This window comes from Capsicum annuum, chromosome 11, assembly GCF_002878395.1.
Source record: "Capsicum annuum cultivar UCD-10X-F1 chromosome 11, UCD10Xv1.1, whole genome shotgun sequence".
NCBI lineage: Eukaryota > Viridiplantae > Streptophyta > Magnoliopsida > Solanales > Solanaceae > Capsicum > Capsicum annuum.
In genome coordinates, this window is record NC_061121.1 from 90136119 (window position 1) to 90157835 (window position 21717).

At 34.2% G+C, this 21717-nt stretch overlaps 1 protein-coding gene across 3 annotated transcripts; it reads right to left on the reverse strand.

Moving 5' to 3' along the window:
* Window positions 1-2014: 2014 nt before the first annotated feature.
* LOC107847526 lies at window positions 2015-10667 on the reverse strand. Of its 3 annotated transcripts, none has more exons than XM_016691825.2 (7): window positions 10043-10631; window positions 9394-9962; window positions 9162-9270; window positions 8655-8784; window positions 7769-8506; window positions 2979-4794; window positions 2015-2798 (listed from the first exon to the last, which is right to left on the reverse strand). In XM_016691825.2, the coding sequence occupies exons 2-7, from the start codon at window positions 9587-9589 to the stop codon at window positions 2365-2367; spliced, it is 3423 nt and encodes a 1140-aa protein (XP_016547311.1). In that variant the 5' UTR covers window positions 9590-9962; window positions 10043-10631; the 3' UTR covers window positions 2015-2364. The 3 variants fall into 3 exon arrangements, with proteins under 3 accessions (XP_016547311.1, XP_047254795.1, XP_016547310.1); XM_047398839.1 differs by having other exon boundaries at window positions 9394-9573; window positions 9804-10631; XM_016691824.2 differs by having other exon boundaries at window positions 9394-10667.
* Between the last annotated feature and the right edge of the window lie 11050 nt (window positions 10668-21717).

Below are 21717 nucleotides of genomic sequence, written 5' to 3' on the forward strand. Positions count from 1 at the left end.
CCAAAGTTACAAAGGTAGCAGGTAGACATTAGTCAATCCAAACTACTGACCAGTATTAGTGGAAGCTGAATTTTCATCAAGGGTGTTCATCAACTACAATATACATATAAAAACAATTTTTGACCTTATAATATAACATATGAATTTTCACCAATGCACAACCTCTACTTAACTCTGCCCCCTAGCTCTACTAATGAAGTAAAGGGCAAGAATAAAGGATAAGACATCAAAGTTCCATGCAAAACAAGCAAACAAACAATAAAAACCCAAACCAACAAACTTTAGCACTTTCGAATAAATTCAAACAAAACTACTGATCAACATTAGTAGAAGCTGGATTTTCACCAAGACGTTCATCGTCTACAGCATACACATAAAAATAACCATTAAAAACTTTAAGCTTGTATACTAAGAACCAGAATAAATATAACCATTACAAACAGCCAAACAAGAAATACTGTCAGCATGTTTGACCTACCAGAAGAAAGGGAGGAACAAAACAAAGGACAAGTCAAAAGAACATTACAAATATAGATTAGGATAGCAAGTGATAATACCGTGTCATTCAGAGGTCGATCACAAGTTGCAAGTGAAAAAAACCACTCCTTCGAATCCACAGTACAAGAGCCAAATATTAAACGTTCGGGCAACACATCCTTGAGAAATAAGAGATTTGTGGGTCGAAGCTTTCTTTCCTACTTGTGCCATTGATGAATCCCAACTTGTTTCTTCCAAGTATGACAATTCTCATCGATTCAATCCACACAATAGTTTTTAGATCTCGTTAATTGAATAAAAATCAACATAACTTCAGACAGATTTGATGCATTCAAATACAATTGATGATTATGACTCAATTTCTTGGGCAATTCATTATCTATCACCACCATCATTGTTACTCCTACTAGCTTTCTTAATTTTTCTCCTCGATTATCTTAACTTAGACCATATCAATAGTCAATAGCTCTTATACCATGATGTAAAAGAGGATCAAGAGAAAGAGGAGAAATGAGGATAATCTCCAAGTTGAACCAAGTCGTGATCCAATGGTTGATGATTAATATCGTGAGTCTATTTGATTGAAATCGGACAAAAAGAAAGAAAAGCAAGGGAAATGAGGAAAAAAGATGAACAACGAGAATGAATATCTGAGAAAAATCTGGGGGGGAAAAAAAACTCTAAATAAAGGTTTTAGACAAATAAATTAGAAAAAGAAAAAAACTGAAGAAATAGATAATGGTTGAGAAAAAAAAAAGAGAAAAGAATAAAAGTTGAGATAAATAAATTAAAACATGAAAATAAAGTTAAAGGAAAAAATAAAAACTAAAAATAATAAAAAAATAGAATAATAAATTTAAAGAAAAAATAAAAAAGTGAAAAAAAAAAAGTTGAATAATAAAAGTAAAGGAAAAATAAAAAAGTGAATAATAAAATATAAAATTTGAGAGATAAATGATTATGGAAAGTTCAAAAATATATTTGAGATGTAGAAGGGCAAAATAGTACTTTTAGTATATTAAAAAGTAAGAAAAATTGTTCTTCAAAAACATTCTTATTTAGAATCATATATCTAAAATCACCCATATTTGGATCTATGACATGCAATTTCCTAAAATTTCTCTGCCTATATGATATCTTGCACCTCAAGTTCATGATATCCACACTCAATTGTGCCACAATCGAAGCACACACGTCTAATGCACTTCGTTCACAATATGCTATAGTCCTGAATATCTTCGAGCGGTCTTCTAGCCTTAAATGTACAACCATTTTGAAATGCGAAGAATATTTGCCTTTCGAAGAGGAACAAACTATACATATCAACATATAATAAGAATAACAACATGATACCCAGTGAAATCCCATAACTAGTGAAATCCCATAACTAGGGTCTAAGAGGGGGTAGAGTGTATGCAAACTTTAAAACTGCCTCGTGGAGGTATAGAAGCTGTTTCAGAACGTATAATAAGAACAGTGAATAAATAAAATTTATAGCTAAATAACCCTTTTTTTATCTGCAGCAAAAAAATTACGAACCCAAATTGAAGGGTTCTGAATTTAGAATTTCCTCTAGCACCAGAAAGGAAAAGAAGAATACACACTTGCTCTCCAGTGTTAAAACTACAATCACATACAACAAATGGACTAACAAGAATATGGCCATTGGAACCAACCTCCAATGCCTTGTGCTATTATCTCCCTAAAAATCAATTAAGCTTTACAATGATTATGTTATTAGATAAATATTTCTTCTTACAAATAATGCAAAACAAACAAACAAAAAGGAACTGCTGATGACCAAATGGGCCTCAAGAACTGAATTGCAACCAGGCATCAGGATCAATTTTGATCTGACAAGAGTACTCACATTATGGTGCAGTTGCACTTAGATTCCAGCTTTGGGGGATTCAAGTTGTCACCTTTAATAGGAGCTCCAACAATGCGAGTTGTGGATTTGTCGATCTTATCATCACTTTCGGTGTTGATGTTGCTTTGAGGAGGTTTTGCGTCCGTCTCCATCTTCAGCCTAGCCTTTTGAGAGGACTTAGAATTACGTCTACCTGAGATTCTACCACGCGGATCCCTTCTGTCAGAATTCGCCTTGCCCACTATAGTCACCGTGGGCCGTGAATCTTTCAACAGAACTGAATTCTCTTTTTCAATAGCTATGTTTGCAGCTCGATATGCAAGGTCATGTACAATGGAGCTACAAAACAGTATTGTATCAGTAGCTTCTTCTAGTGTCAAGCTTCTTGGCTTGTTACCTGCTTGGCCCTCCAGTGTAACAGTTGATTCTTCTGTCAAAAGAGATGAAACTTCAGATACGGAAGAGCAAACTAGTGGATGTACAGCTTAAACTCTTAATGGGATTAAAGATAGTAGATTTTATTCTGTCATTTGGCTCAACAGTAAATATGAATTCCGAAAAGGAAAATATACAAGAATGTGCATAATTACAACAAAAGAAATATACATACCGAGAACGCTGTCCTTGTGATCCATGGAATCAGCTTTGTCAACAGATGCTACTATTTCATCGCCATCACTAGATGCTGCATGCAAGGACTGCTCATTTAATTCCTCTATGCTGCTCCCCGGTTGCAAGGAGCAAACATCAGACTGTGAATCAGGAGAACCCACATGACCATTCTCAATTTCCAGTTCAGATATTGCATCTAGCGAGCTCTGATCCAAAGAAGTCACAATCTCCGCTTTATCAACGGAAGAATTTGACACATCTTCCTCAATAGGACGAGTTTCAGAAATCAAATCACAAGGTTCCACATTCACAGAATTGTCTGAGTTATTTGCCAAGTTTTCACAATTCATATATGAACTGGATTCCTCAAAATTTGCACTGGATGGCACAGATGCTATGTGATCCACTGACTTAGAGGCAATTCTACAATTATCATCACTCTCAAAATCAGCGCATGAGTTGTTCACTTTTGTATTTTCTCCATGCAGCAGTTGTTCTTCTCGATCAACATATGCTACCTCAACATTCTTTTGCAAGTGGGCGGACGCAGACGTGTCAAAGGACTCTTCAAGGGAACTTGTCGCAATGCTTAAAGTTTGTACTGCATGACTTGAAGTTCCAGACAAGGATGAGTTGGAGCTTTGGAGCTTTCTGTCACTCTGATTCCGATAATTTTCCAAGTCAATTTTCCTTCCACTTAATTGCCGCTGGAAGCGAGTCTCTGTATGACCAGTGGAGCCCAAATCAATGGATGATGAAGCAGATGCACTGCCATACCCAGTGGAGCTTCTCAAGCAACTGTTCACTGCATCAATTACATATGATAAATCATCATAATTTATATTAGTCACAGAAAGTGTCCTGCTCTGAACAATGTTCCCTTTGCCACTACTTGATCTATTCAGCAGCACTGAAATACCTGCACCTTCTGTTTTTTCAGCATTCAGAACAGGCTTGGAGATGATGTCAGCATACGGTGATTGAGCCATTGCTTGATAGCTTGCAAGAGCTTGCACACCTTCATTCACATTGGACTTCATGTAAGCTTTCTCATCCTCATCAGGACTCAATCTATGATGACAATCCCCTAATTTATTCTTGCCAGTTGCTTCTGAGGAATCATATGAATTCCCCGCTGGCTCAAGACCATCAACTGATCTGCTTTCTAGGATTGTCGTCGAAGTTTCAGGAGAATCCTCACCAACTACCGAACTTAATGGGGGAGTAGCACCCAACTGTACTTCTGAACATACACAATCTGGACAAAGCTTCAGATCTCCATCAAGTGATTCAGTGTCATAGTACCATTGACCATATCTAGAACAAAGTACAGCATCTTCTAGAGCATTCATATGGGTCACACTTGCTTTCGAGTTCAAGACTTCCACATCTGCTACCATTTCCAAAGTTCTATCATGTGGACTGCAAATTTTAGAGCCAACAAGTAGAGAATCAACCCTCAGGTCACCATCAAGATCACCAAGTGAACTGCAAGAGACCGTATCATAGATTTGTTTCCCAAGATCTTCATTTGTAGAATCAGCCTTATCAAGGACAAAAACTTCATCCTGTAAATCAGCATATGTTATCTTTACTTGATTGTTACCTATATCCTCCTGGTTTTGTTCATTTCCTTCATTGTCATGTAGTCCAATTGTAGCTTGATCAGAGCTAGCATTACTGCTACTTGTGATAGAGGAGTTTCTGGAAATTATAGAATGATGTGCGGTACTTGCTTTTCCAGCATAGAAGGTTGAACTGGGGACGCTTGATAAGAGAGGCCTGAACATATTCTGGGGAGCTTTCCTGTGATCCTACAATAGAGTTGTTGCAGGGTGAACTTCAGAAACATATTTTCTCAACAAATTAAACGAGAAAACTGTACAGTATCCCATTCAGTAATTATTTAGCTGCAACTGAGAGTTTGTATTTCCTTCTTCAGAAAAATTAAGCGCCAATTTCCCAGCTAGAATTTGCTCTATTAAGTCCAATGCTTTGGTGTTAGGGCAACAATGCTGGTATAGGATATATTTAATTAGTTCGCTGAGGAGTTTTACTTGCACATTACCATCTTAAGTTTTGCGAGTTTGCAGATGTTTACTTGCTACCCTGCAACACTCACTTGGTCACTCTCCGAAAAGAAGAAAAATTGCTAATGAAGGTAACAAGAAGCTCACTTGACAACAAGGAAGAACAAAACAGGAGTAAATGGTTAGTAATGGCCCTGTCAAATATTTTGGTCCCTTTCTTAGGAGGTGTGCTGGCTTCTGTTTGGTCGGGTAACACTCCAATAGCAGAGACCACATGACTCAATTTTAGTTTGGGTGCCTTATTTAATATCTCGGTGTAAAAAGACGTGCCTTTAACTACAAATGAAGCATCAAGGAACAACCAAATGGTGCAGATACGCCAAAACATTAGTCCGAACAGTCTACGCCTCACAGTTTCATGCAAGGTCTGTATAACAAGATTACAGTTATTTTGAACAGTTACTCTTCCATTCTATGGCATATAACTAGTCCTTCAAATAAATTACAGCAACAACCTTTATATATGATTATGCATGATTCTCCAACACTGTAAATATTCCAGACCTGAGTTTGAACCTAGAAAATAATTAATGTATCCCATCGATCTTTCATACCAAGGTTAGATCTACTAGCTACATATGGAAGACATAACCAATAATAAATGCAACCTACCCAATATTTCATCTTTCGGAAAATTTAAAGAGGAAAGAATTTATTGATAATTAACTTTAAGAAACTATTGTTAGTAGGACTAGTTAATTGTTCTAATAAATAAATAAATATAACAATTATTAAATAAAACAAATGAATAAATGAGATTTTTTTTTTAAAAGAGAGAGAGAAAGAGAGAAGTCTATTTTCAGTATGTAGGTGTTCTGATTTTCCAAACAATTAACTAAGTTTTCAACTTCTAACTCACTTTAAACAATGAGATTTTTAGAATTTTAATATAAAAGGGAACAAAATGAGTGAAGAGAACAGATCTGTTTCTCAATTTCCTGTCAACATAATAGAAGAATAAAAACAAGTTTGTTTTTGGGTTAATTTCTTCTCAAGGAAATTCACTTATTGGAATTCAAAAGAAGAATAACAAATTTATTTACCTTTCCTTTTCCCGTACAAACAGTCTTTTATTGTAACAAATGACACATGCAAAATGCAATTGCATATACTCCCCCCCCCCCCCCCCCCCAAAAAAAAAAAAAAAAAAAAGCAACAAATGTATACAAAGATCCTTAGTATAATCGAAATAAGGAAAAAATATATATATAATTTTCCCTACTTGTAATCCAAAGGCCAGTGTTGCCATCAATTTTTTTATGCTTTGCTTTACTCATAAGAAGACATGACATGGAGCAACTACAGCTTACTGAGGACATGACCCTAGACAGGAAGTTGTGGAGGAGGCGGATTAGGGTAGCAGGATAGTATGAGTTTAGGTTGTTGTTTCTTTTGCAGCATTACTTGGTGTCTCTTGCTTATGGTATTATCGGATATTGTTGATTTCTATTGTATCTTGTTCTTTTACTATTCCTTGTCGAGATTTTTTATTGTGAGCCAGGGGTCTATCGAAAACAGCGTCTCTATCCAAATTTGAGGTAGTGGTATGGACTGCGTACACTTACCCTCCCCAAAACCCACTTGGTGGGAATATACTGGGTATGTTGTTGTTGTTGTTGTAACTCATAAGATAACAAAATGACATTTGGGAAAATATTTTAGCTGATAGGGTTTAAGGGGTGTTCCAAGTTTCCATGGTAGAATAATCAATTACCCAAATAGACAAAACACTAAGATGTCCTTTTTATAACCATGGTGTCCAGACAGACTAATACAGGCTATCTACCACCTCCCCAGCAACAGGTTACTCTGTCCTAAGAAATCACCTAGTTTTTTTTTTCTCTGCTGGGATTAGAACCTGACACCTCATGGTTCCCAATTCACTTCATTGACCACTAGGCAACAAAAGACTAATATGTTAGTTCTGTAATTCCAGATCCTAGATGTTAAATTATAGTCCAAGACTCTGTGCTACTGTGCCATCAGTGCTTCATAGATAATAGTAAATTACTCCTCTCAGTAGATTTTTTTTTCACGGATACCTACCACCTCCCACCAACAACAGATATCAAGTAACTCTACGCATCAAGGCTAGGACAGATTGGAGAATCACACAGTGTTTTTTGTACTCCTCTCAGTAGATTTAGAAAATTAGAGAACACTACGGGGAAGAATATGAATTTGAAAAATACCCAACTAAAACACACAAATTTGAAAAATATTAGAGTCCATGAGTCTTTATATTCTAATTTCAGAATACTTACAGGATAGCTCCTTGGAAAATGTGGCATATAAACGAAGATCCTTATTGATGTTTCAAGTGTAATGAAAATGTTAAAGCTGTTCAAAGAAGTATTAAGCATCAATAAACCAAAACTTGTAACTTCCAGCAACATTACATACTTGCTAGGATATCAATCTTTCCTAAATCTGTTAGCATTTTTGGCAACTAGTCCCAAGCATTAAAAAGACACAACCTAAAGCATACCTGACAGCTGTCCCCCCACCCCCTGCGCGTTTTTACCCAAACCCCATTTTTAGCACAACTTGAGCATAATGGTCTCACTTCCAATCAACTGTCCATCCTAGTGACATCTTTACGAGAAAACGATATAGAAAATCAATGGCAGGTTCATATTAGTGTCTCGCAAATTCTAGTAACTACCACGAACCGCAATAGTAAAGAAGAGTAATATACCATTTGGCGGATTGCCATGTCAAAGGATCTCTTTGGAGCAGAAATTGAGGATAGTACTCTTTTTGGCTTCTTTGATAGACCAAGAGGTTTCTTATTTTGGAATCCATTGATACTTCTTGGACCTGAACGATCTGAACGACTCACAGGAATGGATTGTAGAGAATCTATGTCGTCATCACCAGATGATGCAACTGAACCTTTACTGTGAGCGCTAAAATGGTCACGATCATGACTATGTGATGAACTGACACTTCGAGAAGCAGTCGGGGACATTGATTGTCTTCCAGACCTTGATCCACTTCTGGATGCAGGAGAAGACCCTCTCACATAGGAAGCAGGGCGATCACCCAGTGAAGTACGAAGATTGGGAGGTGCCTCCAAGGAAAATCCTGGAATATTTGACTGCCATGCCCTAATCTTTGGTGATGCAGAGTTTGCTCTATTAGTCTTGACAGGAGAGGTGCCCCTCACTTGCAATGGAGCAGCAGTACCACTAGAGCCTGTGCTCATCCTCCGAGGAGTTGGTGTAGAGGACCTTGGAGGAGGTGTTGAGAATTTATTAGGTGAGTGAGACGGTTTCCTCGCCGGAGTAGAATGCCGCAACTGAGGCGGTGGACTTGAATGAGGTGCTGAAGATGGTCTCCCTCTTGATTGATCAGCAGTATAACTAGACATAGGAGATGGGCTAAGGAGATTTGGACTGGCGCTGCCTCTACTACTTCTGTAACTCTTGTCCATCTGCCATTCAATCCATATGAAAGTTATTAAATTGATTGTATCAGACTTAAAACAGAAGCTCCTTGCATTTGATATGGTTAGGTAACTATAATATCAATACAGTTCCCAAAAAGGGACAGGAAAACAGTTGAATGACTAAAATGCTCACCGTTGATGATCTAGAGATTGAAATGGGTTGACTTCTAGGCCGGCCCCTCTGCTCATGATTTATAGGGCGCGTCTCATGACTTTCGTCATCCAAAGAAGGAAAAAGAGGGGTGTCCGGAGGGGTCAATAACCTTTCACCAATAAGTGAGCATATTAGATAACATTTCATCAATAAATCAGCATATTAGGCATGAGGGGTTTATTGAAGAACTTACACCAACTGACGTGTGTGCTAAAGAATAAATATATCTCTGAGGACAATAGGAATGAATTTCTTCTTTCTAAAAATTTACTGTAGAATTACACCGAACAAGCGTATCTTTCTGGCTCCAAAGTTTTCGAATCGTTAGCAAAGGGAAACTTTTAACAAAATTAGAACATGGACAGAAAGTTTGGCAAAGCATGTAGTGAGAAAACTACGCATTTGAGTTCATTTTCAACATCTAAGCACAAAATGACAAGATAGGGGAGTACAGAGTAAATGCTTGAAAGATAAAACATAACCAACCAGTCATAGTCATTCTTGTCGCCTTCCGCGTTAAGCAGGTCACTACTCTCTCCTCGAGCTGGAATTGATATTCCAAGCTTATAATCCGTAAAATACCTCAATTTAGTGGCTGCCAATGACAATGAGCAACAAAAGCAATACAGTCATGAAAACTAAAGCAAGAGCATGTTTCTGTGCTTCAGAACAAAATAAAGCTCTAAAATGTAAAACAGAAATTAACGCAAAATCTTACAAAATAAGTCTTCGAAGTCGTCATTTGCTTGAAGCAAGAAATTATCTTTTTCTCTGGTTTGCACCTCATTAAACAGGGCAAGATCATCATCCTTGTCCCTCAAATGAATCCCACTTTCCAGACTGCGCCCTCTCTTGTGATTTTCTTGCCTGAGCTCCCTTCCAGGAGAGCATCTCATAGCTGGTGAAGGAGGCATCACAGTGTCAGCGTCAGCTCACCCGACACTAATCAGTCAGACTCCCCCCAGGAATCCCAAACTAAAACAGCATATTATATCCCCCATGAAACAAAAAGAGCAAAATTTCAACCACTTCAGCTAGACCCTCTCAGCATTAATTCATTTGGAAATTGAAAAGCTAAGTCAAGTGTTCACAGAAATCTCAAAGTGGGAATTCAATTCCTTTACATACAATGTACACTTGCTTGATCCCTGGAGCAAGAAGACAATAACAATAGTCTTGCCACCTTGCACTTCTTGTCTGAAACTATCCAAAATCAAATCTAAGGCCAAAACTGAACTTTTAGCCACTCAGTCAACTCCAAATGCCCAATCACTACAAGGGTAGGAACTACAAAATCAAGCAGGAAGTTCAAACACACACAAACATAAAAAAAAATAAAAAAAAATGCAAAATTCCACAACAAGTACCTCAAGAACCCCAACCCAATCACCAAAATAAACAAAAGCAAGTTAATTATCAGTCCCCCATTGAGCTTACAGACTCATCAAAACTAAAATTAGGGTCAACAAAAGAAAGCACTCAAACCCCACTACTCAAAATGCTCAGCTTAACACCAAAAAGCTTGAAATTTGAAGAAAAATCTGATCTTGAAAGAAGAAAATATCAGGAAAGAGTAGAAACCCAAAGGTGGATCTGCAAGAATTTGTACAGATCAGCAAACTGCAGAAATGGGTTTTGGAATAATACACAACTGAACCCACCCCCCACCCCTCTTTTTTCGAAGAATGCAAATGCGATATTATGGATCAACACAGAAGTAAACCCTAAGAAACCATTTTTCTCAAACAACAAAAAAGCACCAAGACTGAATTAACAGAAGGAATTGATGATGCTGATGATGAATGAGGAGTGGAACAGGCTTTTGGTTTTTAGGGTTGAATAGTAATTTTGCTACTTTCCTTCTCAGCAACAGCAACCTTTTCTTTTTTCTCTTTCTGCTATCTCACAGTTCCCTTTCTTTTTCCGTTTTCTTTTTTCTTTAAAATTTGGATAATTACAGTAAGATAATAATCCATACTTTAATTCATGATGTTAGCAGGTAAGCAAAGATTTTTTTTATTATATTAATAATTAATGTTTGAGGTTTATGGTGGAGTTAGAGAGCATTATTCATGTTCACGAAAAAAAGTACTCCCTCCGTATCAATTAAAAATAATTAATAGCATACCTAAATTATCCCAGTACTACTTCTGTAAAATGATGTTTATATTTTAATTTAAAAAAAAAATAATTAATGCAGAAGACAAAATATGAAAAAAAAATTATCTTTATTTATTAATGAAAAAAATAAGTAAAATAAAAAATCAAATTAGGAAATTTAGGACGGAGAGTATTTATATCTATATCTATAATCTATAATCTATAATATATTAAAAGTGTGAAGCCCCCTAGAAAAGTAATTTAAACTTTTTATCCTTCATTAAAATACTCTTCAACAGATAAAATCGTCTTTTCACTATTTTCTAAAAATAATTATAACTAAATTATTATTCAAATATTTAGAATAGAGAAGGAAAAAAATAAATAAAGAAGAATCTCACATCAAAAAAGAATTAAACGAAATGTGGAAAAATTTTGGTTAGCAACTTTTTTAGAAAACCCTATTTATTGGAAAGAAAAAAAATAAGAATCAAAATTTATATATTAAAAAGGAGAAATCGTATGGTTGGTTTTTAAGGAAAAACTTTTAGGATCCAGCACCTTGTTAGGAACCTATTTTTTTAAAAGAAACTTTTTGAAACCAATATATATATCTATAATATATTATATTTTCTTTTGTAGTGACCAATTAAAAAAATAATCCTAAAATAGGATAGAAAAACACTCATAAAAGAGGACCGTATTAAGAAAATACTTTTATAAATATTGAGATGCATGTTAAACTAGAGAAGAAATCGATTTACTTATTGGGAAAATATGATTGATGCTCATTTAACTTGATTCGATTGCATGTCTAGATTAGTAGATGTTTAATAATAGAATTCAACGTGTGTGTATATATATCTTTTTTATTATCATTCAAGTAATTTACAGGCGGTAGATGAATGTCGGTCGGCTTTGAAGATTTTTTTTAGGTAAAGGTTAGGTTCAATTGTATTATTTTTATATCTCTATTTTGTGGTTTTTTTTATGTGTGTGCAAAGGTTAAGTTTAGTTGTATTATTTTGATATCTCTATTGTCGTATTATTTTGTTGTAACTTACATATTGTAGATGAGTGTCAGACGATTTTGAAATTTTTTTTTGTGTAAATGTTAGACTTAATTATATTGTTTTAATGTTTCCATCATCGTATTGTTTTGTTGCAGTTTACAGGTGATAGATGAATGTCGATCGATTTTGATAATTCTTTTTTGGCAAAGGTTAGATTTAATTAAATAAATTCTCTAAAAGATGTTGAATTTAATTATTGTATTCATATTTATTATTTAAACAAATATCTTATTTAGTATAACTGAGGTGCACGCGCAAGACGCATACACCTAAACTAGTAAATAACATAAATACCAACTCTTTTGAAAATAATTACATTCTCTCCCACTTTTTTAATTACTTTACTCTTTCTCCCTATTAACATAGCCGATATATACATAACACTCTCTGTATATGTTGGAATTTTTATAATATATTTAGGGAGTTGAGATTTTTTGTAATATTGGAAACATAAATTGTGTATTTAAATAATTTTAGTAAAAGAAAAGGCTAACATCACAAATCACACGTGAGTTTGTGGATGCGTTTTTACTACTAGGCCAAAGGTTTCGATAGGCACTCAAACTTGTTGCCAAAATTGACTTAGACACCTAAACTAAGACCTATACCTATCAGGCCCCTAACCCCCCACATTTTGTTTCAATTGGGCCTTTTTTACCTATGTGGCACTGCGCGTACAGTGCCATCGTGGGAGGCGCGTGAGGAGCATTTTTTTTTTACTAGTTTACAAATAAAAAGATGTCAAGTGGCATTGAGGGCCCCAAAATTTTTTTAAATAACAATTATTTTTTTAAAATACTAAAGGCCCTTTTTAAAAAAAATAATACGCTGAGGCTCGGGGCCGGGGTAGGTGGGGGAGTTTTATTTTAAAAAAAAAAAAACTTTATAATTTATTTTTAATAATTAGTTTTTTATTTTTTTTAAAAATATTATAATTTCTTTTTTATAATTAGGCAAAAAAGCATTAAGGGGTCCCAATTTTTTTTTTTTAAATAAAACAATACGCTGGGGGCTGGGGGACTAGGGGTAGGTGGGGGAGTTTCATTTTTATTTTTTAAAATTTTTTAATATATTCTTTTTAATAATTAGTTTTTACTTTTTAAATAATTTTATAATTTCTTTTTTATAATTAGGCTTTTATTTTTATTTTTTAAATAATTTTATAATTATTTTTAAATAATTTGAATCCTCAATGCCATTTTTTATTTTCATTTTTTAAAAAGTTTATAATTTTTTTAATATTTATATTTTTATATTTTTAATAATTTATTTAATTTTTTAAAAAATATATATTTTTTTTAAAAATAATTAGTTTTTTATTTTTATTTTTCAAATAATTTTATAATTATTTTTTCATAATTTATATCCTCAATGCCATTTTTTATTTTCATTTTTTAAAAAGTTTTATAATTTTTTTTAATAATTAATTTTTTATTTTTTATATAATTTTTTAATAATTTATTTCATTTTTAAAAAAATTTTATAATCTTTTTTAAATAATCAATTTTTTATTTTTATTTTTCAAATAATTTTATAATTATTTTTTCATAATTTATATCCTCGCCATTTTTATTTCATTTTAAAAAAAAATTATAATTTTTCTTAATAATTAATTTTTTATTTTTTAAATAATTTAAGAATTATTTTTAATAATTTCATCAATGCCATTTTTATATACTATTTTTTAAAAAATTATAATTAATTTTTAATAATTATTGAACCCACAATGCCACGTGTCAGCTTTCAATTAGCTTATTTTGCCACGTCATTACGTGTGTGCAACACACACTTTGAGCTTTTTGCTGATAGGGGAAAAAGGCCCAATTGGAACAAAATATGGGGGGTTTAGGGGTCTGATAGGAACATGCCTTAGTTTAGGTGTCTAAGTGAATTTTGGCAACAAGTTTGAGTGTCTATCGATGACTTTGGCCTTATTACTAATACCAAGTACAATTCCCTCAGTTCTAGATCACTATTCCTAACATCTTACTGTTAGTAACTCATGCTTTTCATACGTAATTACGAGTTGTTTAATATTTTATAGAATAAACGGAAAAGAGTTTAAAATATCTGCTAATTATGTAAAATGATATTGTTATAAATGTATCATATATAGTGAATGTTTACTTTATTATTTAGTATATATAGTGAATACCTACTTTATCATAAATTGTGTATGTCTATTTATGAAAAAGTTACAAACCCCAAGATTAGTTTTTCCCTATAAATAAAGGATTTTCCCTCATTGTAATTCATCCCTCAATAATCCCTCAAGAAATAAAGAAGTTTCTCTTCTCTCTCTATTCTTCTTGTATTTGTTTTATATTTCATAACACATTATCAGCACGAGACTCTGACAAACAAGATGAGATTATAAATCTAAAGGTAATTTCAAGGTTAGTAATTCCTTATGTTATCTGTCTTTTGCTACTAATAATATAATTATTGTTGGATTTGAGGAAAAATAATTGGTTTGGAACCATTTATGTTTTAAATTTATTCCTCAAAAATAATATTATATAAAGAAATGATAATATATTGGGTTCAAGTCCCATCGATTTATGCTTAAGACGTCTTTATATGGATAAGATGTGGAGTTTGAATCTCAACGCACCATATTGATGATATTATGATGGCTAAGGCAAAATAATGACTATTTGATCAAAAGTCATGAAATATATGCTTCATTCTTTGAATTGCATGTGGTAGTGATAAATCATATATGTCTCAATTTGCTTTTGTTGTAGCTATCATAATTTGATATGCTTAAGGCATGATTATATTCCATTCCTGAGAATGAGAATTTTGATTATTATAAATACAGATCTAGACCTTAGGGGTAAATGTGGTTGTATATAAATTCGAACGTGCTCGTTGTTGTAAGAAAATCACAATCCACCTCCGAAAGAGGCAAAATAATTGAGAAGGGTTATTTTAAAATCTACTTCTGAAGTAGTAAATCTCAAATTTATTCATATAATAGCAAATATGAAATTTACTAAAGTAAACTTGGAGTTTGCTAGAATAAAAGTTTATAAATTGACATGATCGATCGACATCCCAAAGATGTGCATACTAAGTATTGAACATATATTGAAGAATTCAAAAATTATTCATGAACTTTAATGTTACTTGTTCTCATGATAAGTTGGTTGGACCAACTAGTTTTGGGATTGGATCCCTTAAAATCTGAAAAGTTTAAAAGGTGAATAAATGTCCGTTCACCTTTCATGTGATATGCTGAAAAAATACATTAATAAGATAATCACATGTACATGTGTTGTCAACCTATAGTTTGACATTCATAAAGTTGTTAGCTCAATAAAATAGAGTTAATAGCATAACTTTCAGATTGTAGAATCAAGATAATTCATCTTGATGAAAATGGTTTGGCATTTACGTAGAGCGCCCAAGCGCTTTTTAGGACAGCTCAGTTCTCTTATCCATCAGTCCAATGCACTGGGCTCACCTCATGGAGGGAAAAGCAAAAATGTAGTTGTCTTGTTCGCCGCCTCGACATGCCTTCAATAAATAGCTAAATCATTGCTGATGAGAACAAAGCTTCATGTGTCGGCCTGAAATATGATATGTTGCATACAATAACACTTGTATGCATTAGACCAACAAGTTATGATTATTTCTTCCCTCTCAATTGGTTCAAGGTCAAAACCAACTATTCCATTTAATAATTTTGATATGCGGTATACAATTAATGAATATACCATGATGCACAAAGATAGAGGATGTATGTTAGTTTTCCTAACATAAGGGGGGGATTGTAAGAAGCTATGAAATATGTTAGGAATTATCAGCAGATCTTCATTCAAAAGATAATTCAAGTCGAATGCCGAACGCATCTCATATTTAAGTTGCAATGCTCTTATTTTGTGTTCATAAAGGACAAAGTCTACGCATGTAAGAAGCATGATAGACTAATCGGTTCCAAATGAAATAATCCTTGAAAAATAAAAAGCTAATAATCATAATAAGAAGATAATGTGATCTTGGAGAGCTTACGACATAACTTCATGAAACCTTATGAGAGGTTCAGGTACCTGAAAATAATGAAGTGATGAGATCTCAAAATATTATGTCATATTGTTAACCGATATGAAATGATATATCATCAATGATATCTTTGATATAATATTGGCGCAATATTATAAAAGATTATGAGGATCTGAATTCTACGTTTATTTAAGCATGCTGACGTAGAAACATTTATCAAGTGACATGAAAGGATGCATCTTGGTATGTGAAAACTTATTTGATTTGCAATCCAAACACTGAAGATGTCACTCATGAAATGTTGATTATTGTCACTTGACAAAATTTACATGAAAACTTTTAAGGATTCAAAATGTTTGAAGCATATAAAAGTTTCTGGGAAACTTATTTATAGTCCTTATATTGTATAATCTTATAGCTTGAAAATTATTGAAACTCTTGGATAGTTTTCAAAAACAATAGTATATTTGCTTAAATAAGAAACATGCATACTTGAATAAGGGTTCATTTCGACCTCAATAAAAGAATGAGGAACTCCTTGGTTATAAAGTACCATATCTTAGTGTAATTGGTGCACTAATGTATCTTATAAATACTATAAGTGATACAAATACGACCACGAGGATGGGTGTGTGAAAGTGTAATGAATATGGGGCTTGGAGTTTGCAATATAAATGCAAAAGAGGGCCTAAAACACACACCAAAACCAAACCTACACTACACTCCATGGGCGACATTTTGAGGCTTTTCATTAAAGGGCCTTTTGGTCATTTTGTATTCTAGTTGTAACCTAGTATAAATAGAACATTGCAGGTCATTTTTGTCTTAGACTTTGATGATATTTGTAAGTTGTATAACACTTTGAAAGACAAGTCCGCTCTTCTCTTTAGGAGGCAACCCAAAACTAGGGTGATACTAGTGTGGAATCACTAGTGTTGCATTCATGACTTGAGATGTTGGTGTTTAGAGAAGGTAAAGTCTCTCTTGTGTCAACGTAGGAGTTAGGTTAACCATTGTGTGTAGCGTCAAGGGTCCAAGAGTATCACATGTTCTTGGGTTCTTAAGATTATACCAACCAAGGTCTAACTATCTATCCCTTTTGTTTATTATAATCTTGTAGCCGTTTGTGTATCTTGTAATCTTTAACCTGTGAGTTTTTGTCTCTTGTTGCTATTGTTCTTATCATATTGTTCTCATCTTAATGTTGTTTTTGCTATTTTGGTGTTGAAAACACACCTTTTTATCTCGTCATTGTATGTTGTAGTGAATCCGAGAGTTGGTCTCCAATAGGTCCTTGAATCTTGTGATTTGTTGACTGTTTGGAGTGTAATTTCGTGTATCCCTTGGTTTTATTGTATCATTTGGTATCAAAGTGTGGCTTGATTTTTTTCCTACAAGATCAATCTTGGGCTTGTTAGTTAAAAAAAAATTATTGAAAAAACTAAAAATCCAGAAAAATAGCAATCTGTCCAATTTGTGTTCTTGGCCAAAAATTGTATTCTTGTTGTGTATTGGCCAAAAGTTTTACTTTTCTTTATTATCTATAAGTATTAGTATTGTTACTCACTGACACATTGAGCCTATATCTTAGATTTGAGCTTGAAATATTGGTGTTGTTGTGAACATAATCTTGGCCGATTGTTGTTGGTGTTGTTGTGGCTCACGGTTTGGAATTGTAATGTGAACATTGTTATTGTTCTTAGTTTGGCCTTGTGATGTTATAAAATTGGTGGCCTAAGACCAATTTTGTTAAAGATATGGTATTCTTTGCCGTGTGAGACAATATTGTTATGGGTTTAGAGTGGGCCGTGAAAAGGGAATTGTTGGTGTTCTTGAAAATTGTTGTTGTTGTCTTGATGTTCATCTGTAACGCTCCGAAATATTATCCCGAGACGCCATATAGTGCCCAAGGCTACACGTAGCCTCAAGCTAACCCTTTAAGCCAAAACACTACCCTTGGGTTCCAACATAACATCATATACGTTGCACTAAGGATATATATATATAAATACATATCATATCACATCCCACATGGCACGGAATATCGTTAGACTGTACATATATGGAATGTCTATACACAAACCAACCCAACAATACACTAGTCTGACATAGCCTCTATATAACAAAATCAATGAGCCATTGGGACAAACCCCTAACTGACTCAACAGACCAAAGGGATCACAAAACAACAACACCAAAACTAGCAACTTGCTCCTCGAACCATGAGGACTCACCACTGAAGGAACGTAGATGCAGCACTCGGATATCACTGTCGCGGCTGCGGCTAAGTACCTGAACCTACATCATGGTAAGAATGTAGCCTATAAATAAATATGTGGGTCAGCACAAGATACATACTGAGTATGTGGGGGCGCATGCAAAATATAAATAATATCATAAATTTTGTAAAAATGTACATACGGACCATAATGACACACCTGACTTGAGTGACATTGAATCATACAACTCATAACATCTTAGATAAGAAATGTAGGAGAAAAACCTCATAAATCATTATAGATCATCATAGGCAACTTGACTTACCACATCAAAACTCTAAGTGACTCGGTATTTCAATAAACATGACTCTTATGGACAGATGAGTTTCCTATAACCGACAACCCTACGTGATCTACATAAAATACCAATGTTTGAAACCCCCGTTGGCGGGAGCATCATACTCTTTGCCAGGGAGTACGACCTTAAAACTGCAATAATCACAATCGAGCTCTCTAGCCAATAATATCATCATCAAACAACCCTACGATGGCACATAGGTTTGGGGAAATACCAAATTTCCCTCTCGGTGCTAAGTACTACTCCCCAACAAGCTCAGAACGCCTTAGAAAATCCACTACAACATCACAAGGGTCTATCAAAAAGACTAAATCAAATCTCTTTATCATTTATCAAATCATATCAATTTGTGGATTCCTAACTCAACATATTTTAGCTCAAAATATTTTAATCTTCCTCAACATCAACAAGGTATCAATACATTGAACCATAACCGACTCGACATTTGGACAAGGATATGAAGACTCAATACATAATATTTTCAACAATTTAACTCATCAAAACCATCCAAAAAATACCAAGACTCATTGCAACTTTAATATCAATATTTTTCAATTTGCCATCCAACTCTCATTTAAAGGTACTTGAGACATCAACCTATAGTAGGGATATAGAATTTTCAATATCAATTATAAATTCATAATAAGGAAATAGTGGAATGATAGTATAAATCAAGGCTTAACAAATTAAATCATCATACTCTCATAATCAAATACTTTTTGGACATAATTCCATCTTAACATCATACATATATCGGATGACATAATCCCATAGCTCATGGACAATAATATAAGATATAAAACCATATTTCCAATTCATGGTAAAACATGTAAAATCTCATGTCAATGTAATTCCACAAAAATATTAGGCACAAGATCGAAAGGATAATCTTGTTCAAAGCTCCACATACTAAAAACTGGAAGATGAATATGAACTTCCGACTCCGAAACTTTATTCATGAAAATAAAGGGTGCTTCTCGAAGCCCTTAACATGATCAACTCAAATCCCAAATCAATTTAAAATTTCTACGGTTCAATCAAGAGACATAGAAGGATGAAATTTGGAGTAGTAGGGTTGGGGTTTGAGCCTTAGGAAATTTTGGAGAAAAATGAGCTATTGAATGTTCTTAATGGGCTTAAATCCATGGTTTACCTGGATGGATTGGAGTGGGAATAACCAAGATACCCTTAAAAATCAAATAATGTCAAATCTGTCCTTTGGTGGACTATTTTGATAGGCTGAAGTAGATTGACCATAACTTTTTGCTTCGATGGCCAAATTAGAGGAAACCAATTTCATTGGAAAGAGGACTTTCAGAGCTTTCTGTTGATATATAGTAGCTCACCCATATCATTATGTACAAGGAGTTATGATCGTTTGAAGTTGACTCTAAAATTCGCCTGGCCTCAGTATTTTTTCCTGCACATTTACTGTTCACCACTATTCACGCTTAGATCGGAATGATCATAACTCATCGCTCAAGTGTCCGTTTTGGATGATTCACATATCGTTGGAAAGCTTATTTGATGCTCTACGCGATAACGGGTCGCATATCCAGAAATTCCACATAGAAAAATTATTAATCATGATAAAGAACAGAATTCAACACATTTTCGTCCGAGATTTTAACGGAAATTTTTTTCCTGGGCATCACATCATCACTAACTTCATACTTTTCTTAAAAAAAATAAAGTACTTATTTGATCCAAAAAGGTGTAGAAACTTGTTAGCCTTGAAAGACCCCCAACCACCAAAGACCTATCAATCACTTCTCAACAACTTTTCCATGATTTAAAGACCTTGTCCTGAGGAGAAAAGTCAAGTCCTGCTTTTTGAATTTGAAAGAAGATTTCAATACTTGTTTTCCCTACTTAACCAATTCCAAATTACAATTGGATCAAGACTTGAATTGAAAAATAAAATTTGATAACAACCGCAACTAATACGTGGCTACCACGTCACATTTTATTGTTCACCGATAATTTTTAAGCTCAAATTTTATATGTCTTAGTTTCTTATTTGTTGATCCTTCGTTTTGTTTAATTGATCCTAGTACTAATTAGTAAACTAGTAAACTCCTACTAGATTGTCAATTAGTCCTTTAAATCCATTGTTCGTGTCTACGTTTCTTTTGTGCTTTTATCGTTTTTAAAATCATAGTACTTCTTGGTTTAAGTTCGGACATTACTTTCCTTGAGTCTTCAAACAAAGAATCCATTCCAACCAATGAGTAAACTTACCCCTCGATTCATCATGAACTACGAGCCGACTTGCAAAACTTGTAAATCCAAGTGTGACACGATTAAGTATGTGAGAGTGTGGTGAGGTTTTTTCAAACTAACTTGTGTTTTGCTTTGTAGGCTTGTTCTTTTTTTTTAGGTACAATTACAAGGGAACCCGTGGCTTCAACCTCTCAACCCATGAACAACAATGCCACCAATGTCATTTTGGCTTACCTTGACACTATGTCCCGAGGACTAGCTATGGCAAATAAAAGGTTGGATCGTATGGTAGGTCGAAGGAAGCAAGTGGGCTTCCCGGACACACATCAAAAGAAAGATCATAACTCATGTGAGCTATGAGATAAAAACATTATCCCCTACACTCCTATGAACTGAGAATGTTGTGTCATGGCTAGTAGGAGCCAAGTAGGTGTAGTTGCGACTTTGCCTAGGGTAAAGGTGCTCGAGTCTCCTTTTTGTGATACTCTCGGTATTGTTAGGTCACATAAGGACCAAACTCTTGTTGTAGGTACGGAAGCACTAGTTGATCCTTTAGATGACAAAATTGATTCTCCTCGTGAGAATGATTTGTGTCCATCTAGTGCTAGTACTATAACTTGACTAAGGTTTCATTACCAAGTGACGAGAGTAATCACACAATAGTTTACCCTTGTGAAAACCAATGTGGGTCTGCATTTGTATATGAGTTGCCAACAACTAGTGAGGTTGTGGACAATGATCAATCGGGTGGAAATGACCTTGACGTGCTTGATTGTTTGGGAAACCCGAATTGTGATTGTCTTGGTAAAGATGGTTTTGCTTGTGATCCCTTTGTTGCCCATGATAGTTTATGTCTATGTAGGGACTACTCACTTGAAAGAGAAATTGTTGCATGCTTAGAAATTCCATCTACTTCTTCTTTATGTGTTTTCTATGTTAGCCTACTAGTGTTGTTGGACTTAAAACTAGTGAGTACATGCATAAGGAGATCATAGTTGGAGTTGACTCCTGTGACACCTTTATTTATCCTCTTTCTTCTCATGATATTATCCATAAGGATA